General features: G+C 51.2%; 1 protein-coding gene across 3 annotated transcripts in view; it reads left to right on the top strand.

Annotated features, from left to right (window-relative positions):
• Window positions 1–18143, top strand: part of PPARGC1B (PPARG coactivator 1 beta) — a 107369-nt gene that overhangs the window by 59863 nt on the left and 29363 nt on the right. For all 3 annotated transcript variants that reach the window (XM_040972721.1, XM_040972714.1, XM_040972707.1), the window contains exon 2: window positions 15124–15297. In XM_040972721.1, coding sequence (XP_040828655.1) covers window positions 15124–15297 — 174 coding nt within the window. The remainder of the gene's footprint in view (window positions 1–15123; window positions 15298–18143) is intronic.

The raw sequence follows: 18143 nt of genomic DNA, 5'->3' as shown, positions 1-18143 counted from the left end.
TGCTGTGCAGGCCTCCTTGGCCTCTGTCTGGCCCTTCCTGGCCACATGACCAAGGAGGGCCTGCTGGGGCCCTGGACCATCTGTTTCCCACCAGTTTTATCTGGGAGCCTGCGCGTCTGCATTTCTCATCATCTGAGCTGCTGGGACAGGAAAAGGGATGAGCGCACGAACAGGAAATGCTGGATGCGGCTGTGCTGAGGGGGAGCATGAGCCACAAGGCAGTGCGTGGCCAAAGTGCCCCACCTCCCTGTTACACAGCAGTGCGTGGCCACGGATCCCCCCCTTACACAGCAATGTGTGGCCAAGGTCCCCCGCCCCCTGTTCACACCCCCAGCATTTGGAGAGTACTTAATCTGTGGCTGGTGCCACTGTCAAGCCCAGGACTGCTCAGTTTACATCTAGCACCAGGGGAAACAGGATAATATAACAGTCTTGTAGCTAAGTCACAGGGAGCAGGGGCCTGGGGCATTGGGAAGACCCTTTGGCTGAGATTGAAGGGTGGCAAGGTAGCCTGGGACTTGGGGAGGAAGGGAGAGTCCAAGTGGTGGGGTGGGAGCCGGTGGATGTACACCGTGAGACTGTATCTAGGGGTTCTGCGTTCCAGGGGCTGAGCGGCTGGCAACCCTGTGCTCAGCTCTGCCTCTGGCTCGCTGGGCAGGCCCCTGCCCTCTGACAGGGAGCTTTGACTTACTCCTCGCCGAGTGGATGTCCCTGACATATTTCCTGGGCTTCCTAACTGAGAGACCCTGTGAGACACTAGCAGGCATTGAGAACTGAGCCCTTCCCCGCCTCCCTTTCGTAGCCTAAGTAAATAAACTTGCATGGAGCGGGAAAGAGACTTTTTCCCACAGTGTTATTAGTAGCTGTCTGTGGGCAGCCTGAGAAAGGGGCAACCAGGAGCTCAGGGTTTGGGGTTGGACCCACATGTTCTCTCAGCACAGTGCATGACCTGCAGCTTCGATCCAGGGCTTAGCCACATTGCTGGGCTGCCACTGTGGCTCACTGAGTGGGGGCTCCTATTGTGTCCAGCCAGCCTCCTGAAGCCCAGAAATAGCCCACAAAGCAGAGTGTGTGCGAGGGTCTGTGCAGTTATGGAATTCACAGGTGGAACAGGCCACCACAGCTTTAATGTGTAAGGAAGAAATAGAAATTTGGCTTTTCTTTTATTTGTTTTGCACTGAAAACTGTAATGCTGAACTCATCCAGGTTAAATAGGAATGCTTCAGGATTTGCCGCTGTACGGCTCTTGGTTAATAAAAAATGGAAAATCTAATTAACTCCCTCATAATCCCTCCCACTTCAAAGCCCGGGGCATGGAGTGGCAGTGGGGGTGGATCCCAGGCAGGGGTTCCCCAGGGAGCCCAGCGTGGGAACCATAGGACCAGATGGGCTGTGAGGCCCCTACAGCTCCCACGCTGAGCAGCTTGAGTCTTGCTGACTCATCTCTCCCCCAGGTCGCCCGGGCTGCTGTGGAGCCCCGGCCTGGCTTCTTGGGGATGTGACTGCTTCTCCAGGAAAGAAAGATGCCATTGACCGCCCCCCCACCTCCAACATCAACCTGAAGGGGTCATTCCTCCTCAGGACCGTCACCTCCATGCCACTCAGTCTGCCACCTCATGGCTGTCTGTCCTGGATGGGAGAGCCAGCCAGGGCTCCAGCACACGGCAAGGCCACGGTCAGCCCAGGCAGCTCCAGGTGGAGGAGGCGTGCTCACACCTCACCAGCTGAGTGTGACATTTCCTCAGATGCCACGAAGGGCCTACCCGACCTTCCTGCTGCTTCCAGGCCCCTCTTTCTGGGCTATTTATAACAGTGTTAACAGGCCAGAGGGCTTCTCAGCCGAGCCCTGGCCCGATGCCTGCCCTCTCTCCTCCCAGCCAGGGCAAGAGAAGTGGGGGACTCTAGAGGACACCTCCAGAAGGGAATGCTGTTTTTATTTTAATCAGGAGCTTTGTATATTTATTGTGGTACATGGTGGTAAAAATGCACGAAACAATGATTTATTGTAATGATTTATTGTGCAAAGCAGGGCTAGTCAGGCCATCCACTCTGTTGTGCAACTTTCAGCCATCTTCACTTCCAGAATGTTCTATCACCCCAGAGCTTAAGCCGCTTCCTGCAGCCTCCAACATCGTCAAACTTTGAAGAACCCCCCACACAGTGTGACTGGGAAGGAATGTTAGTGGACACCGCTTTCTGCCACAGGGATACTACGTGATCCTTGGCCAGCCGTAACCCTTTGCTTGCCTTCCTGTTCAGGAACGGGGTCCAAACAGGTGGCCTGAGGACATCTCAACTTCAGGGAGATCTGGGTTCTCTCTGATCTTTCTCCCCTTCAGCAGACCCTTCATTTTGCCTCCTCAGGCAACTGCTTTGCTATTCACCACTCTGCCACTCCACTTTGAAGTTTCCTGTGGAGATAACATTTGGCATGCTATCCCATCCCAAATACCTTGTTGCACAGGGATAGAACAGTTTTAAAGAAAGCCTGGGGGTCACGGCCCCAGTGCAGAGATGTTGAAACTGAAGCCATGCTAAGGGGTGTGAGCCCCATTTGCATTATACCTGCCCAGCAGTTACTCTTCCCAGTATCATTCCAGACAGGTGAGAGATGGCCTGATGGCACAACAGTTAAGGTGATGCCAGAATATCTAGGAATGAAGAGAAATCAGTTTCATTCTGCCTTTAAAGGTAATAGTTGCTGCAGAAAATCCATGTTGAACTAAACATCAAACCATAACCTAAGGGGAAAGGACCATCGTTGTGGCACAGCCTGTCTAGCAGCTTGTTGCGAAAGTGGCATCCCCTATCAAAGTGGTAGCTCGAGTCCTTGCTGCTCTGCTTCTGCTCCTGCTCTCCCTGCTGATGTGCCTGGGAAGGCAGCAGAAGACGACCCAAGCACTTGATCCCCTGCCATCCGCGTGGGAGATGCGAATGGAGCACCTGACTCTCGGCTTTAGGATGATCCAGACCCGGCTGCTGCGGTGCTGCGGCCATGTGGGGAGGAACCCGCAGATAGAAGATCTCTTTCTGTATCTCCTTCTGTCTTTTTGTTTCTCTTTCAAGCAAGTTACTCTTTAAAAATAAAGGCAAGAACAGGATGCATGCCCTGTGTAGTCACATAGAGGCCTGAGGCAGAGGGAAAGTCAGCACCACACCTTTGTGTACATTTTTGCTGTTTTGTTCATTATGGGTGGAATTTTTTTTGCATTAGTTTTTATTTTAAAAGACTCTAGTTGGGGTGGAGAACTCCAGTGGAGTAAGAGATGATCTGTCTTCACTGCTGAGGATTTGGGGGCCCTCGACCACCCTATTGTCAGGCCTAATTCTACCTTCCGGTTCCTGTGCCCTGCTGTGCCAGATTACCCCTCTCCAAGGTCCCCCGTGCCTGGTCCGAGGCCCCTGTACCACTCCCGGGAGTGAGGAGAGCAGCTGAGGGTGGCATTGGATTCTGTGATCTATTTTTGTGCCTGCCCTTCAGTGCCTGATAGAATGTTGCTTTCTGTAGAGCTGATGTGTTGAAATGGTGAGTGTTGATGTCAGGTGGTATGTGTGATCATCTATCTTCATTCTTGACCTCAGGGAGGGGCATGGAACTGGGGTAGAAAAAAGAGCTTGCCACGGTTTTGCTTCCCCTCCCTCCGCCCCGCAATGGGGCTTGAAAAAATTTGAACTTGTTATCTGGTGGGCAGGGTAGCCATGTGGTAAAAAATGCACACGTCCCATTCTCTTGTTTGGCTGCATTACCCTTCATATTTAACCAGACAGCCATTTGGTTTGTGAAACCCATCTTGTATAGCACCTGCTATATGTGTGTCCTACACTGTCCAAGGCAAATGGGGCTGCAAGGAAACTGGACAGACTGTCCCCACCTACCTGATCTCCTTGCTGGGAGAGGATACATTTTAAAAGGGAGAAGGTTCTGCCGATGTGGGCTGGTGATACTGGTACAGCAGTGTGGTTGTCCTTAACACCACTGATGAGGACATTTCCCAGGGAGCTTTCATATTCTGTGTATTTCACCACAGTTTAAAAAGTCAACCCAGGGAGGGGGTAGGTGGATAATACAGAATACAGGAGGTGGAACTAGAACTCAGGGTGCTGGGCCTGGGAGGGGCCCTTCTAGAAGGGACATTTAATCTGGGTTGAGAAGATGATGAGGTTCATCAGAAGGCAGCAGCTCTTACGAAGAACAGGAGAAAGAAGAGGTGGACCAGGCTGAGAGAGCCACCCACCCAGAGGCCCCCCGTGCTGGAAACCCCAGCCGCACAGGGTTCCCCTGAGGGATCCGGTGTCCAGACACGCAGGAAGCTGAGCCACTCCTGTAACCAGTGAGGCCTGAGTCGGGGCCAGCCCTGCCTTCATGGCCAGGCAGGTGATTCTGCTGCCACTGTCCTTTGAATTCAAGAGGCCCTCGAGTTCAAGGGCGTGAAATTGAGTCCAAGTGCTGGCAAACACGATGTGTGTATTACACTGCACAAAGCACCTGAGCCTGTGTCACTGAGAGTCCCTTGCCTTTTATTGTTTAAAGACAAACACACAGCAACAAACCCTGCCTCCCTGGAGCTAGGCAGCCCAGGGCTGCTGAGAGGCATCCGGACAGATGCCTGAATCCGTGCTGCTGAAGATGGGGGTATGGGTGAGGGTGTGACCACTGAGACCTCATGAGCTGGGATAGGGTGGCTTTGTGGGCTCTGCCTGGCCAGGTGCCAAGACCTTCTCCATTGCAGGTATCTAGCAGGTACAGCAATAGGAGACTGCAGATCTCTGCTGGATAAGAAGGCAACCCCCAGGGAGTGGGAGAGGAGATGGTGAAGCCTGATAGCACCTGCCTCGTTTTTGAAAGTGGGAGGCTCTAGTGCAGAACTTAGGGTGTCTGGGCTGGAGCTGTTAAGGAAGGGGCCTGTTGTTTTGCAGAGAGCTGTGGACAGTGGACTGGGCTGATCCCAGTTTTTGCTGTGACTTGCCAGGTGCTGGCTAGTTAGATCTAGGAACCATTCCCCCTCCCCAGCCCTTTTTCTGGGAGCTTGTATTTTCTTATCTCCCAAATCAGACTGTTCTCCACAAATATGTTCCAGTGGAATCTTCTAGCAGCAAGCCCCTGGTTCAGTGTTAGGTTCCTCTATCAGGAGCTGTGCTCTGGAGGCCTATACAAGTGTCACTTTATCTGATGAGGGTGGGACTAAGCTGAGGGCTAAGGGGGAGGCAAGGTGAGGGATTCCTATGAAGAAGTCAAATAAAACCCCATCTCTGTAGTCCTGGGACACAGCTGTTCCTTCTGGCCACTCTTTCCCCATAGGATCATTTGTGACTCTAGCTTTCCTGCCTGGTTCACAGCTGCAACGCCAGTCCCTCAGCTTTCAGCTTTGGAATTCAGTTGCATCAAGAACTGAGGCTCTTGTCAAGCGCTTCCAGGGTCTTAGACATTTTTCCTTATCTTTTACCGTGATTTTATCCACGTGACATCTGACAGCAGCATAAAAAAATTTATTTGAAAGGCAGAGACAGAGACTGAGAAAGAAGAGGGAGAGGGAGCGCCCATCTGTTGGTTTACTACCCAAATTCACATAATGACCAGGACTTGGCTAGGAGCTGGGAACACAATCCAGGGTCTTCCCTGTGGATGACAGGACAGGACATCAGTTACTGAAGGCATGACTACTGCCTCCCGGGGTCCGCACTGACAGGAAGCTAGTGTCAGGAACTGGAACCAGGAATCAAGCACAAAACTCTGGTGGGGGACCTAACTAGCACCCTAACTGCCCCCTGACACTTTTTTTTTAAAGTAATGCAACTTTATTGAATCCCAACCTTCAACTTAGCTGACATTGACATCTCTTCTTTTCTACTCTTGTGTTTATGAGCCTTTCAAGTACATTTCTTATTTGCAGTAACCAAAGGGTTTGGGAAGAAACAGCTGGCTCCCAGGTGACAGTCAGCTGCCAGGCACAGACCAGCAAGGCTTGGGCCTTAGTGATGGGTGTCACCACAGGACAGGGTGGAGCCCTTAGCTGGTTGATGAGGAGGAGGCTGGGTAGGACACCTTCTGGTGTACTGAGGCCTGCAAACCTTGGGTGGGCTTAGGTTTGGCTACAAGGAAGCAAGAACTTCCCCGAAATGACAAGTTCAGCAGCTCCAGGTTGCATCTTGGATCCTGAAGCTGATGCCCCCGGGTAGTGTGAGGGGGCCCCAGCCTCCCTCATTGGCTGATCTGGTGACTTTTTTGACAAAGCCTGACCAGGCACTGGGTTAACTGGGGTTAGAATCCCGGCCAGCAAGGGCTGAGCATCACCAAGGTTGTGCTTGGCAGGCCAGAGGCGTCCACAGGGCGCGGTACCAGCAGGAGGGGCTCAGTCTGGATGCTTTGATGGGAAGCCTGGCGATGGCTGGTCTGTCTCTGCTTTCAGGTGTTCTGTTCCAGCTCTGGAGGCTGGGCTCAGAGCTGCTCCATTGTATCTGCTTTGGCCAGTGCTTTGTGTCTGTGGCTTGTGTCTCATGTGAGATGAGGCTGTGTGGACTTTTGGCGGGGGGCGGGGATATAGCCTTACTCCTTGTGCTGATCTCCTGGAAGCCTCACTGGGTGTTTTGTATTCCTCTGGAAGGTGATGGAAGATTAGTTTTTTCCCCTAATGTAGGAGAGATGAATTTGTTATCCCTTTTGCCCGCTGGATGAAAGAGACTCCTACTGGCATGCAATCTACAAAGGAAATTTATTCCCTGGTGTATCTGCTGAACACCAGGAACAGCCAGCTTCAGGCACAGCTGGATCCAAGTGTTCAGACAACTTTATTGGAAGCCGTCTCTGTTTCTTGGCTCTACGTCCCCTGTACTGGTATCACTCTCAGGTGGGCTCTTGGCAGGTAGTAGTAAAGCTGCCTACCAATCAAATTCAACCAGTGAGAGTAGGGAGAGGGGCATTGTTCAAATGCTCCAGCAAATTCCTCCTATTTGCCCTGACCCGTCCAGTCCAACCAGTTGTTGTGAGACAAAGCCCTTCCTCTTCCTGATTTATGAGAATATATTTCCTGGTTCCTAGGTGGCAGCGTTTTGCTTTGTCTGCCCGTGCCGCCCCATAGAGGGGCCAGGTAGGGAACTAAAATCCCATTTGCCAGGGGTCTGCCTCCATGACCTCATCACTTACTGAAGACTATCCCCACGGGTGTTGCAAAGTCTACAATCACCTTTCATGAGTTGTCTGACACCCTTCTGGCTCCCAGCCTCTGTTACTTTGTTGTTGTAAGAACTGTGCCAAGTAGGATTCTTCTCATTACCCCATTTTTGTCTGCTGAAAGCAAGTGTGATCGAGGGGGAGAGTGCTAAACTACCACCTGGCTCTTTTTGCCTCTTGTTTAGGCTTTTTGTTGTTGTTGTTGTTAAATTTCGAAACCACCCTTCCTTTTTGCACTCTTGTCTGCCCTCTGGAAGTCCATTCATTTATTTATTCATTCACTCACTTGTTCACAAAGTGATGACATTTTCCTGAATGTTTCCCCAACACTAACGGGGAACTCAGAAATGAAGCCAAGTGCAGGATTGTGTCAGATGTTTAGGCAAGTGGGGCCCTGAGGGTCTGTTGCATTTTCATGTTCTTCTCCAGAGGGGACCAGTGAGTATCTGAGTCACAGAGTTACCCAGAGAAGGACGCATCAGGAATCCTGGACAGCCGGAGCCTGAGCTGTCACCACAGCCCATTCCACCTCCTTTTCCTCCTGCTTCCCTCCACTCAGAAACTCTGGGACTGTGCCCTAGACAAGGCACCAAGCTAGTAGGTGATTGACTGACTGCAGGCAGGAGAGCGAAGCCACCATTTTCCCCTGAAGATGCATTCTTTTCTAAGCAGGGAATCAATTTCCAACAAGATATACAGACTGCCAATGAAGCCACTTAGGTGAGTCTGGATAAAAACCACATTAATCCGCTGCCGGATCATTGTTCTTTCTGGCTGGGGCAGACGTAGCCCTTGTGGATACGAAGTGTGTGTTGCTGCTGCAAGGAGCCCAAAAGATACAGCAGCCAGAGAGGGCCCCGTAGTGGGGTGTGAGCAGACACACGAGGCTGGTGCACCACGTGGAGTGTTTGGCCCCAGACTGCCACAAACTTGTCTGAAGCTATAGGTCTCTGTCTGTATGTGGGAATAAAGAATCTTCCTTCTCCATTCAGAGATTGAGTGATGGATGGTAGCACGGATTTTGCAGGGCAAGAAGACTTGAATTTGAATTCCAGGTTCACCTTTTGGGGTCCCTAGGAAGTGCTATGATTTCATTTTTGTCTTCTAAATTAGGGGTATTCCTTGAGCCCTAATCCACACTTTCTCACAATGTGATCTTATCTGGGTCTTTAGAGGCACTCAGATTGCAGGGAAGTCCTTTGTGGTGGGGCACAGCCCCTTGGGAGTGTCCCAAAGTGGGGAGATTTTGGCATGGAGTGGAGGGAAGACCTTGGAATAGGCAGTCATCTTCTGGGTGGGGTAGACTCACCCCCTGCTTGATCCTAGGCTCCCACTCTGGAGCTGGGGCGGGGGGGAACAGCAAGTTTCTGCTTGTTGAAGCTGCCTAGTTGTGGAGCCAGAAGTGATACGCTCATCTCACATCTCATGACTGTGGCCCCAGGGACAACAGCAGCTGCTCCCTGCGGGGCTGTTGGGAGACTCCAATGAGGGGCTGCCTGGGGTTGGCGCTCAGGGACAGCAGCAGCTCTCAGGCCTGCGGGAGTCAGCCAGGACAGGACAAGAAGGCCTGGATTCTTCCTTTTCAGAGGGAACTGGGTCACCCAAGGTATACATCCTTCAAAGCCTCTCTCATGCGGAGGAGGCCTGAAACATCAGTGTGTATGCGGAGCTTGGTGGTTTTTAGCGGATGGACAAGGCCACGAAGTGAGGTGTGCGTGGAGTAGGCGGAGCAGCTAGGGAGTACCCAATCTGTGCACTCCTCTGGGCCATCTTGTGGGAATGGTTTCAAGGATAGGACACTTCTGGACTAACTGTAAATCTTGCCTCTCTCTCTCCATTGTACTTCAGTTTCCACAGTTGCAGACAGGTCGCCCACTGGTTCAGGTTTTTTTATTTGTTTGTTTGTTTGATTTTAAGATTTATTTATTTTTATTACAAAGTTAGATACAGAGAGGAGGAGAGACAGAGAGGAAGATGTTCCTCTGATGATTCACTCTCCAAGAGAGCGCAACGGCCGGTGCTGCACCAATCCAAAGCCGGGAACCAGGAACCTCCTCTGGGTTTCCCACACGGGTGCAGGGTCCCAAAGCATTGGGCTGTCCTCGACTGCTTTCCCAGGCCACAAGCAGGGAGCTGAATGGGAAGTGGAGCCGTTGGGATTAGAACTGTCATTCATATGGGATCCTGGCACATGTAAGGCAAGGGTTACCACTAGGCTACCATGCTGGACTCTGGGTCAGGAATTCTTAAGCCGGGTCTGTGGAGGTCTGAAAGTTTGCACCTGCATCCTGTGGAAGAAGCATGTCCCCCACCTGTATCTTGTGCCTGAGGTGCTCCCCCTCGACTCCTAAGAGTGTCCTCTGAGTTGCCTGGCCCACTTCCCTGGGCCACTGGCTCCTGGCTGTGCTGGGATCCCCAGGCTGCTAATTCTGGGGCTGTTTGTGGGAAGCAGGGCCTACAGAGATGGCTTCTCTGAAGTTCCTGGGGCCGGAGGATCTGGTACACAGAGAAAGAGCAGCCCTGAGCTCGTCCCTGGGGCCCCGCATTCCTGTCCCTCCAGCTCATGGGGGTATCTGAGTGATGCCTCCCCCTGCCCCGCCACCTGCCTCTGCCCTAGGAAGCCACTGTGGCCTCATCCATCTCCCTACTTCTACACTGGCCCCACCCCCATCGCACTAGGAGTAAAACCCAAATCCGTTACAATCTGCATCTGACCCAGCCTCCACCCACCCCTCTGATGTCTTGTGCCGTCCTTTGCTGGCTCTACCTCCTTGTTGAGCTCAGCACCTATACCCTGGGAGCCATCCTCACTTGGGATCCTTGTCACAGGTCCTCCCTGCCTATGGATTCCACAGCCTCTGTTCTCCATTGGGACTCATGCTTTATATTTCTCTCTCTCTTTCCTTACCCTGTCTAAAATGCAAGCGTTGGGTGTTTTCTTCCCCTGCTGAAGGAAGGAACTGAGATCCTGGCTGCAATGAGTGGATGCTTGAACACATCTGCAAACATGGAAGCAGCTGACAATAGCAAGTGTTGGAGACGGAACAATTAGACTGTTTGCACAGAGCTGGCTGATGGGAGTGTGCCTTTGGAGAACAGTTTGTAACTCATAAAGCTACACACACACACACACACACACACACACACACACACACACACACACTTCCCATATGGCCCTGCAATTCTGCTTCTTGTTGTTTGCCAAGAGAAATGAAGATGTGTGTATGTCCTCACACCAGCTTGTACACAGCATTACAGATGTGATGGCAGTGTCATTGGACAGGAAACAAACCAACTCTCCGCCATGTAACCATTCTCTAGAGTTGAACTTGTAAAGCAGTCCTTAGACCCGTGGGAGAGGCGTTCCAATACTCGATGTGGAGTCCGTGGAACCACGGCGGGTACAGAGCCGAAAGATTCTTGAGCACTGTGTTTTCCCCAAGTGTACGCAGGCAAATGTAATGCGTTTCCATCTAAGCCAAGCACTTTCGCACTGTGGCTGTAACTTGCAGTTGGAGATGTGACAGCAAAGCTAGCACACATTTTGTTCTCCACAATTTCATGGATAGAAGATTTGTTCTTAATCGTGAATCTTAGCAACCTCAGCATAAGGTTTTTTTTTCCTTTCCTTATTAAATCAAGAGCTTTAGCCTTTCACTTAAAGGAAGCACTTCTTTATGGCTTCTCCTTGGCATATCTGAAATGCCCGCATCCCTGCTCTGGCTCTCTGGGGCCATTATGAAGTGCAGGAGTGGGTACCTGAACATAGCACTGATTGCTAAGAGGGTAGGTCGCCAAAGGGAGTGCTGGGGCAGTGATGCCTTCAGTCTCCCATGTGGGACAGAGCAGGGTGGCACAAGTTTTCATCACATCACTCAGATAAGTGTCTGCTTGAAAACTTACTTATTTACTTCTGGAATTTTCCATGGAATACTTTCAGAGTATGGTTGGCTGCGGAGTACTGATCACTGGCACTGCTATCACATGTTTTATCTGTGTGGTTATCTGTTTAATGTCATCCTCTCCCACTCCCAGCTGGGAGCTCTGAGAGGCCCCTGGCCCTGTCTGTTTGGCCCTTTGGTACCTGACTCAGAGTGACCTCCTGCTCAATATTTAGGGCTATAGGGTCCGTGTGCACTGGGGGAAGAATGGGCAGGTGCCGAACACTGGGAGAAGGGTCCCAGTCCTGGGGGGGCAGAGGCTCATGAGGCCCTGTGCTGCCTGGCCTGAGAGTAGGAGGGACGGTTGTCTGCAATGAACTGGCCCTGATGCTTCCCCAGACAGGCGGGATTCTCACAAAATGCCAATTAAGACATTCGACCCAAATTTGGATAAAAGCCTTTTCTTCCTGTGTCAAGTTGAGCTAATAATATACATTGATTCATAATTTATGAGGTCTAGTAAGTGGGAACAATTAAGGAAAAGGCCTGGGCAAAACCTGTTTCTTTTAAGTGCCATATATGCTTGCCCTGTGTTGCCAGAGAGCTCCCCGCTCCTGTCCCCGAGACATGTGGCTATTTTCATCCTTCCTGTCACCCCATTATTTGTATTTGTACTGTTAGCTGATAGTTCTCAAGCCCTCACTGAACCAGCCTATTATGCTGCCTCTTAAAAATGTCTATTTATTTACTTCTTTAAAGATTTTTTTTTTTAGTTGTTTACTTATTTGACAGCAGACTAGCACAGTGAGAAAGGGGGCGAGACAGAGAGATCTTCATCCGCTGGTTCACTCCTCCAAATGGCTGCAACAGCCAGGGCTGGGTTTCTGACATGGGTAGTGGGGACCCCAAGTATCCAGGCCATCTTCTGCAGCCTTCCCAAGGGAGTTGGATCAGAAGTGGAGTAGCTGGGACTTGAACCAGCACTCACATATAGGATGCCAGTGTTACAAGTAGTGACTCAGCCTATAGAACCACAATGTCATTTTGTGGCTCAATTCTATGAGGCCCACGTTGTTATACTTGTTTTATAGAACAGGTAGTGATTTTCAGGAGGGTGCAAAGACTTGCCCAGGGCCTCAGTCCTCGGGAGTTGGGGGTTTGATCCCAGGGCTGTCCTGTCTCTTTTTCCCTACAGTGTCTGATTTCTGGGTCAGCCTCCTATCCCAGGCTTTTTCTGAACCTGTAGGGTGCCCTTCTGTCCCTCACTGTTAGACTTGGGCGACCATGGACGAGAAAGCCGTGAACTGACTCGATAGGCCTGGGGAGTAAACCTGAGGATCTGCCCTGTTTCTGATGTAATATGTGCCTGGAGGACCACACTTCGAAAACCACCAATTTTGGCAGTGCTGTTCCCAAACTGGCACCCCTTCTTTCCACCTACCTCTGTCAGATGGACTTGTGACCATCTAGACCATTTCCTGAGTGATTGCATGAATGCAGAGTATCAAAGTTCAGGAGGAATTTGCATTTGCTTCTAATTCACATCCACGAAGAAATGCATGTCTTGGCTTTTGTCTCTACTCCACATGTGCAGGATTATATCCCACATACCGCTGTTATACAACTTGGATTTTATTAATTTTTAGTTATTTGTTTATCTGAAAGAGAAGGGGAATCTGCCATCATCTGATCCATTCCACAAATGCCTGCAATAGCTGGGGCTGAGTCAGACCAGAGCCAGGAGCCTGGAATTCACGTGATTGGCAGGAGCTAAAATACTTGAGCCAGCACCTTTGCCTCCTAAGAATGTAACATTAACAAGACTGGAATTTGCAAGTAGAGCTGGGACTTTAAAAATTATTGTGTTTTTTATGATGTTTACATAGTTGAGAAGAGTGGACACCCATGTGGACCACTGATTAGTGTGGGAAGAGTCAAGGAATGAGGGAAAGTGGGTGAGACAGTTTCCATTTTTTTTTTCTTCCTGGATCTGGAGAAAGGGATGAGAGAAGGGAAGAAGGCTACTGCTAGCAGCCTAACTGTATCAGTACCCGGGAATGGGACAAGGCCATTTGATGTCATCCTAGAGTTCCGGATGTGGAGCATGTTCCAAAGGTAGTGGTTAAGTGGTTTCGGTAACTTAGAGATGTTGTTTGATTTCATTGTTTCAAGGTTGAGGAAATCATTCCAAGGTCCATTAGCTGACATAATCCACCTTGGGGTTGCTACTAGCCCAGACTGTTGCTATCAAAGCTTGGCAGGAGAGCTGTGCAAATTGTTCTGCCCTCTGTGGTACTAGATGTCCTCTGCAGGCACCAATGAACAGGTTGTCATGTCCCCCATGTGTATCTGGGCATGCCATCCACTGCACAGGCTTCAGTAACCAATGAGGCCCAGTTCTGATACATGTGGTTCACAGTCAGACTACAGATCCTATGATTTTTTTTTTTTTTTTTTTTTTTGCTGTGGTTGGAGTTTTGAGACCAGCAGTCCAGCTGAGGGGATCCCTCAAAAGAAAAAAAAAAAAAAAACACCTCGTTCCAGACCTGACTCCTGTGTGTGCCAGCCAATAATGAGTCCAGCTCAGGTTGTCACCCACATCAGCCTACACACACACTGGTGGTTACAGTTGACTGGTCAGTTCTATCTCCAGCCCCATTTCATACACCAACCAACAGCTGAGCCTGATTGCTCCCACCACACACTTGGCCCTCACGCACACCAGCAGGAACTGCAACCTAGTCAGAGTGACTCCCCAAAACCCCTCATCAGGCCTGCCCCCAGCCTCAGTTTGTGCATATGCCAGTATGTGCAGCAGACTGGTCCAGTTGGTACTGCATCCCATCCAGTTCTTGTACATGCTAGTGGGTGCTACAGCCTAGCTCAGCCCAACTGACCTACTATCTAGCCCACATTGTCCAGCCAGGACCTCTAGAACTGGCACTTTGTTATAGGAAGTGGTCATCCCAAGCAGTATCTTATCTAGGCCAAGTTCCTAGCACTGCATTTTAGTTTTGTTTGTTTAGCATGTCTTGGAGAACACAGATGTTTGCCCCATTCTTTTCAACAACACTCGTACTTCGTGGTACAAGTGTATTCGGGTTTTTGTTTTTTTCTTTTGAGATTTATTTGTTTTTAATAGAAAGGTAGATTTACAGGTGGAGAGACAAAGATCTTCCATCCACTGATTCACCTCCCAAATAACCGTGACGGCCAGAGCTGAGCTGATCCAAAGTTAGGAGTCAGGAATTCTTCTGGATCTTCCATGTGGGTGTAGACGCCCAGAGTTTTGGCCCATCCTTGACTGCTTCTTCAGGCCATAAGCATGGAGCTGGCCAGCAATGTGGTGCAGCAGGTTGATTTGTGGACTGTGGCTCTAAGCATCCCATATGCGTGCTGGGTTGAGTCCTGACTATTCTGCATCTAATCCAGCTTGGTGCTAATGCACCTAAGAATGCAGTGGCGAGTGGCCCAAGTGCTTGGACCCCTGCAAGGGAGATCTGGATGAAGGTTCTGGCCCCTGGCTTTAGCCTTGTCCTGCTCTGGCCATTGCAGCTGTTTAGGGAGTGAACCCAGCAGGTAGAAGCTATCTCTCTCTGGCTCTCTCTCTCTCTTTCTTTCTCTCTCTCAAATAAATTGTGCAAAACAAAAACCCAGTAGTCACTCAATAATATCAGCCATTGTTCTTGCTGAACAATGGCTTTGATTTCATCAATCATATGGAGGAATTGTTAGCTGTGAGAAATCCCCTTGTAGAGAGTGGGGACAATCATGTACAAGAATGCCTTGCTTTCTGGGCTCCAGTGTTTCAGGTGGACAGGGCCCTGAGGGCTGTGTAGGAGTGCAGAGGAGGAGAGCAGAGAGCAACAGAGGCCTTTGCCTTGTCAGGGCCTGGCTCGGCTCCCTGGGCATTCAACTATTGCAAAGGGTGGGGCAGACTGTTGCATTTCCTGGCCAGTTGACAGGCTTGGGCTTTAGCCGAGGGTCCAGGTGGGTAGCCTTGGGTGTCTGAGGGGCCCTGCTTGGGTCCAGCCCTGCTCAGCTCTGATCCTTCCTTCCTTCCTGTGTCCTCAGGTTGATGGCTCCGGGGAGGAGCAGCTCTGTGCCGACTTTCCGGAGCTTGACCTCTCCCAGCTGGATGCTGGCGACTTTGACTCAGCCACCTGCTTTGGGGAGCTGCAGTGGTGCCCCGAGAACGGCGAGACCGAGCCCGGCCAGTACAGCCCTGACGACTCGGAGCTCTTCCAGGTACACTCCCCTGGTCTGGCCACCTGCTACCCCACATGCTTCCCTCTGTCCCTCAAATCTGGCTCTGCCCGGCTCCGCCTTCTGCTCTCACTTGTACTGAGAAGGCTCCTCACCCACCCAGCTCAGGGGACCCTGCTGCCGTTTGCTTAGGTGGGCTCCTGCTCCGGAACGACACTCACCTCCCTGCCACCTCCCATGTCATTGATGTTATGATCACCTCTGGAAAGGGAGGGCTGGTGTGAGCTGTTCTCTATGGAACCCCTTGCTTCACCACCCCACCCAAAGCAGAATCCAGCCCCAAGTCCTCCATTCCCTGAATTGTCTCATCAGATTTTCATCCTTATTCTGTGTGGCAGGTGCCTCCATTTTCCCATTTTACAGATAAGGAAACTGAGACTTGGAGGGTTTGAGTTATACTCCTAGAGCAAGGTACCTAAACCTAGTCCTCTTGTCTCGCCTGTGCCCATGTTTTCTGGCCACAGAGACACCCTAATGAGAATGAGTCATGGTTATTGGGCAACTGTTCTGCAGGAGGCTGGCCCTGTTTGTATGTGGAACTCGTGTAATTCTCTTCACAACCCTCCGTCATAAAGGCACTTATCTCCGTTTTTCAGTTGGAGCCTAGGGGTTCTTTCGCAAGAGGCAGTGCCAAAAGCCACTGGGCATGTGCCTCTCGCTACCCTTTGTGCTGGGCGTGCAGCCTGGGGGCCACACGGGGCCTGACATTTTCCTTTGAGCAGGCACTCCCTGCCCCCCAAGTTGGAATAATGGGCTGTCTGCATTTGCTTCCCACTGAAGCCAGCCTTGTGCACATTTGCAGGTGTGAGTGTGGGTGTGTGGCATGCAGGGTGGTAAAGGAGATGAAATTGGCCGTGTCGAAGCTGGGTGATGGGTGCATTTGAATCCATTGTTCTCTTCTGGAAATTTCCTCTCCCATGGAGACTGGGGGCAGAAGCCGTAGCCCACCTGTGCCTTTTTGGCAACATTAGCAACAGTAAAGCCCTTGCATGCCAGATGCTGGGCCCGGGTGCTGCTGTGTCCTGGTTAGTGGCACTCCTGGGCAGTGGGGCAATGGTTTATCATGTCTCCTAAAGGAGCTTGTCCATCTCGGGCCCTGAGTTGTTCGTGGACTTCAGTCCAGAAGAGGAGACTTGGCTGCAGATGAGTGAAACAAACAGCAGCTATTGTTGCTGACTGGACGGGAAAGCAGATAAGCCTGGGGAAAGGGCTGCCTGGGCCGGCCGGTTGGTCAGGAGAGGCCCCTGGAGGAAGGCATGTGCTGGCCACAGGCTGAGAAGTGGGTAGCCCTGTGAGTGGCCAACATGGGGCCGTGTGGAGGGACAGAGGGCTGAAAGGAAGGCGCTGAGCGGCAGACAGGCAGGTGGGCAGGCGCCAGGTCCTGCAGGGTCTTGTGGGCTAAGTGACCAGTGTGTTCTTCACTGGGTTGTTTGGACCTGGAAGTCGAGTATCCTTGCAGAAAGTGAAGTTCAGAGAGGTTAAGTAACTTGCCCAAGGTCACAGAGCTGAGAAGAGTTGGGGAGTAGATGCTCGCCTAGGAACATGAACTCTCCATGCCTCACTAACCCTTACTCTTGCTGCCACCCTGTGGGGGAGTTGGCAGGGCTGGCCTCTGCTCTGGTTTCCTCATGGAGAGACTCCATTTCCCTAACTGCCTCTAGTAGAGACAGAAACTTCCAGAAAATGTGTTCAGGTTGCAGAGGGCAGCTGGATGCTACCTGGAGACCATCCCATCTGGACCACCTAGGGACTGGCCCCCAGCAAGCCCCCACTGAGCTCCTACCATTTGGTGAAATGTTTATGGGGGAGTCTGGTGCTGCCTGCAGGTCCCCAGTCTTGCCTGAGATCAACCCAGCCAGCCCCTCACCATTTCCTGGGTGGCACCCCACCAACCACTGAAGAAAGGCCTGTCCTTGTCACCCCCGCCTCCTGCATTGTAAACACCATGAATGTGGACACCCTGTCCCTTGTGTGCACTATTGGTGTTCCCAGGGCTGTGTCCAGTGCCTGGTACCCAGTCAGGCCTTGGTAAACATCATCAGATGAGTGTGTCCCTGGTGAACCTGAGCTCCCAGATCACCCCCTCCTAAGGCAATCGATCGGGCCATTACAATTTTCATGTGTGTATGTCTTGTGGACTCCAAGCTCCTTGGGGACAAAATCATCTTATTCTTCTTGGGGGCCCACACACAGCATTAGGATCCAGATCACACATGTTGAATGAAGAAATGGAGGGTACTGTTTGCTTTCCTGCCAAGGGCCAGACACGAGCCCTTCAGACAGTGAGCTATGGGCCAGGGTCATGGGTTCTATTCCTGCTACTGCTGCTGGCTCAGGCGATTGCCTCCAGGAGCCAGGGGGCAGTCCTGGAACCTCCTGCTTGCATTCAGGCCATGTCTTAACACTCTGGTGGCACCACTGCTATGGGAACAGACTGGGAGAGTGGGAACATTTGAGTGACCAGGGTTGACAACTCCTAGCAGACAGGGACATTGTCTTTTGTTTCTTAGGGGATATTTCTGGAACAAGCAACTGTTGGTTGTTCTGTGCTGTGACCCACATGGGCAAGTGTTTCCCTCTGGCTGGGACTCTGACATGAGGACTGAGGAAGGAACACAGACTCCATTGGAGGTTCTTAATCAGCTGGAGGTACAGGAGGAGATTCTGCAGCTTCTTCCATTTATTTTATTTCATTTATTAGGAAGGTACACATACATGTGTACACAGAGAAATCTTTCATCCACTGGTTCATTTCCCAGTCAGGGCTTAGCCATGCCACAGCCAGGAACTCCATCCGGGTCTCTATTTTTTGTTTATTGACATTTATT

This window comes from Ochotona curzoniae, unplaced genomic scaffold (assembly GCF_017591425.1).
Source record: "Ochotona curzoniae isolate NIBS_2020 unplaced genomic scaffold, NIBS_Ocur_1.0 contig_1, whole genome shotgun sequence".
Taxonomy (NCBI): Eukaryota; Metazoa; Chordata; class Mammalia; order Lagomorpha; family Ochotonidae; genus Ochotona; species Ochotona curzoniae.
This window is presented reverse-complemented; position numbering and strand designations above follow the sequence as displayed.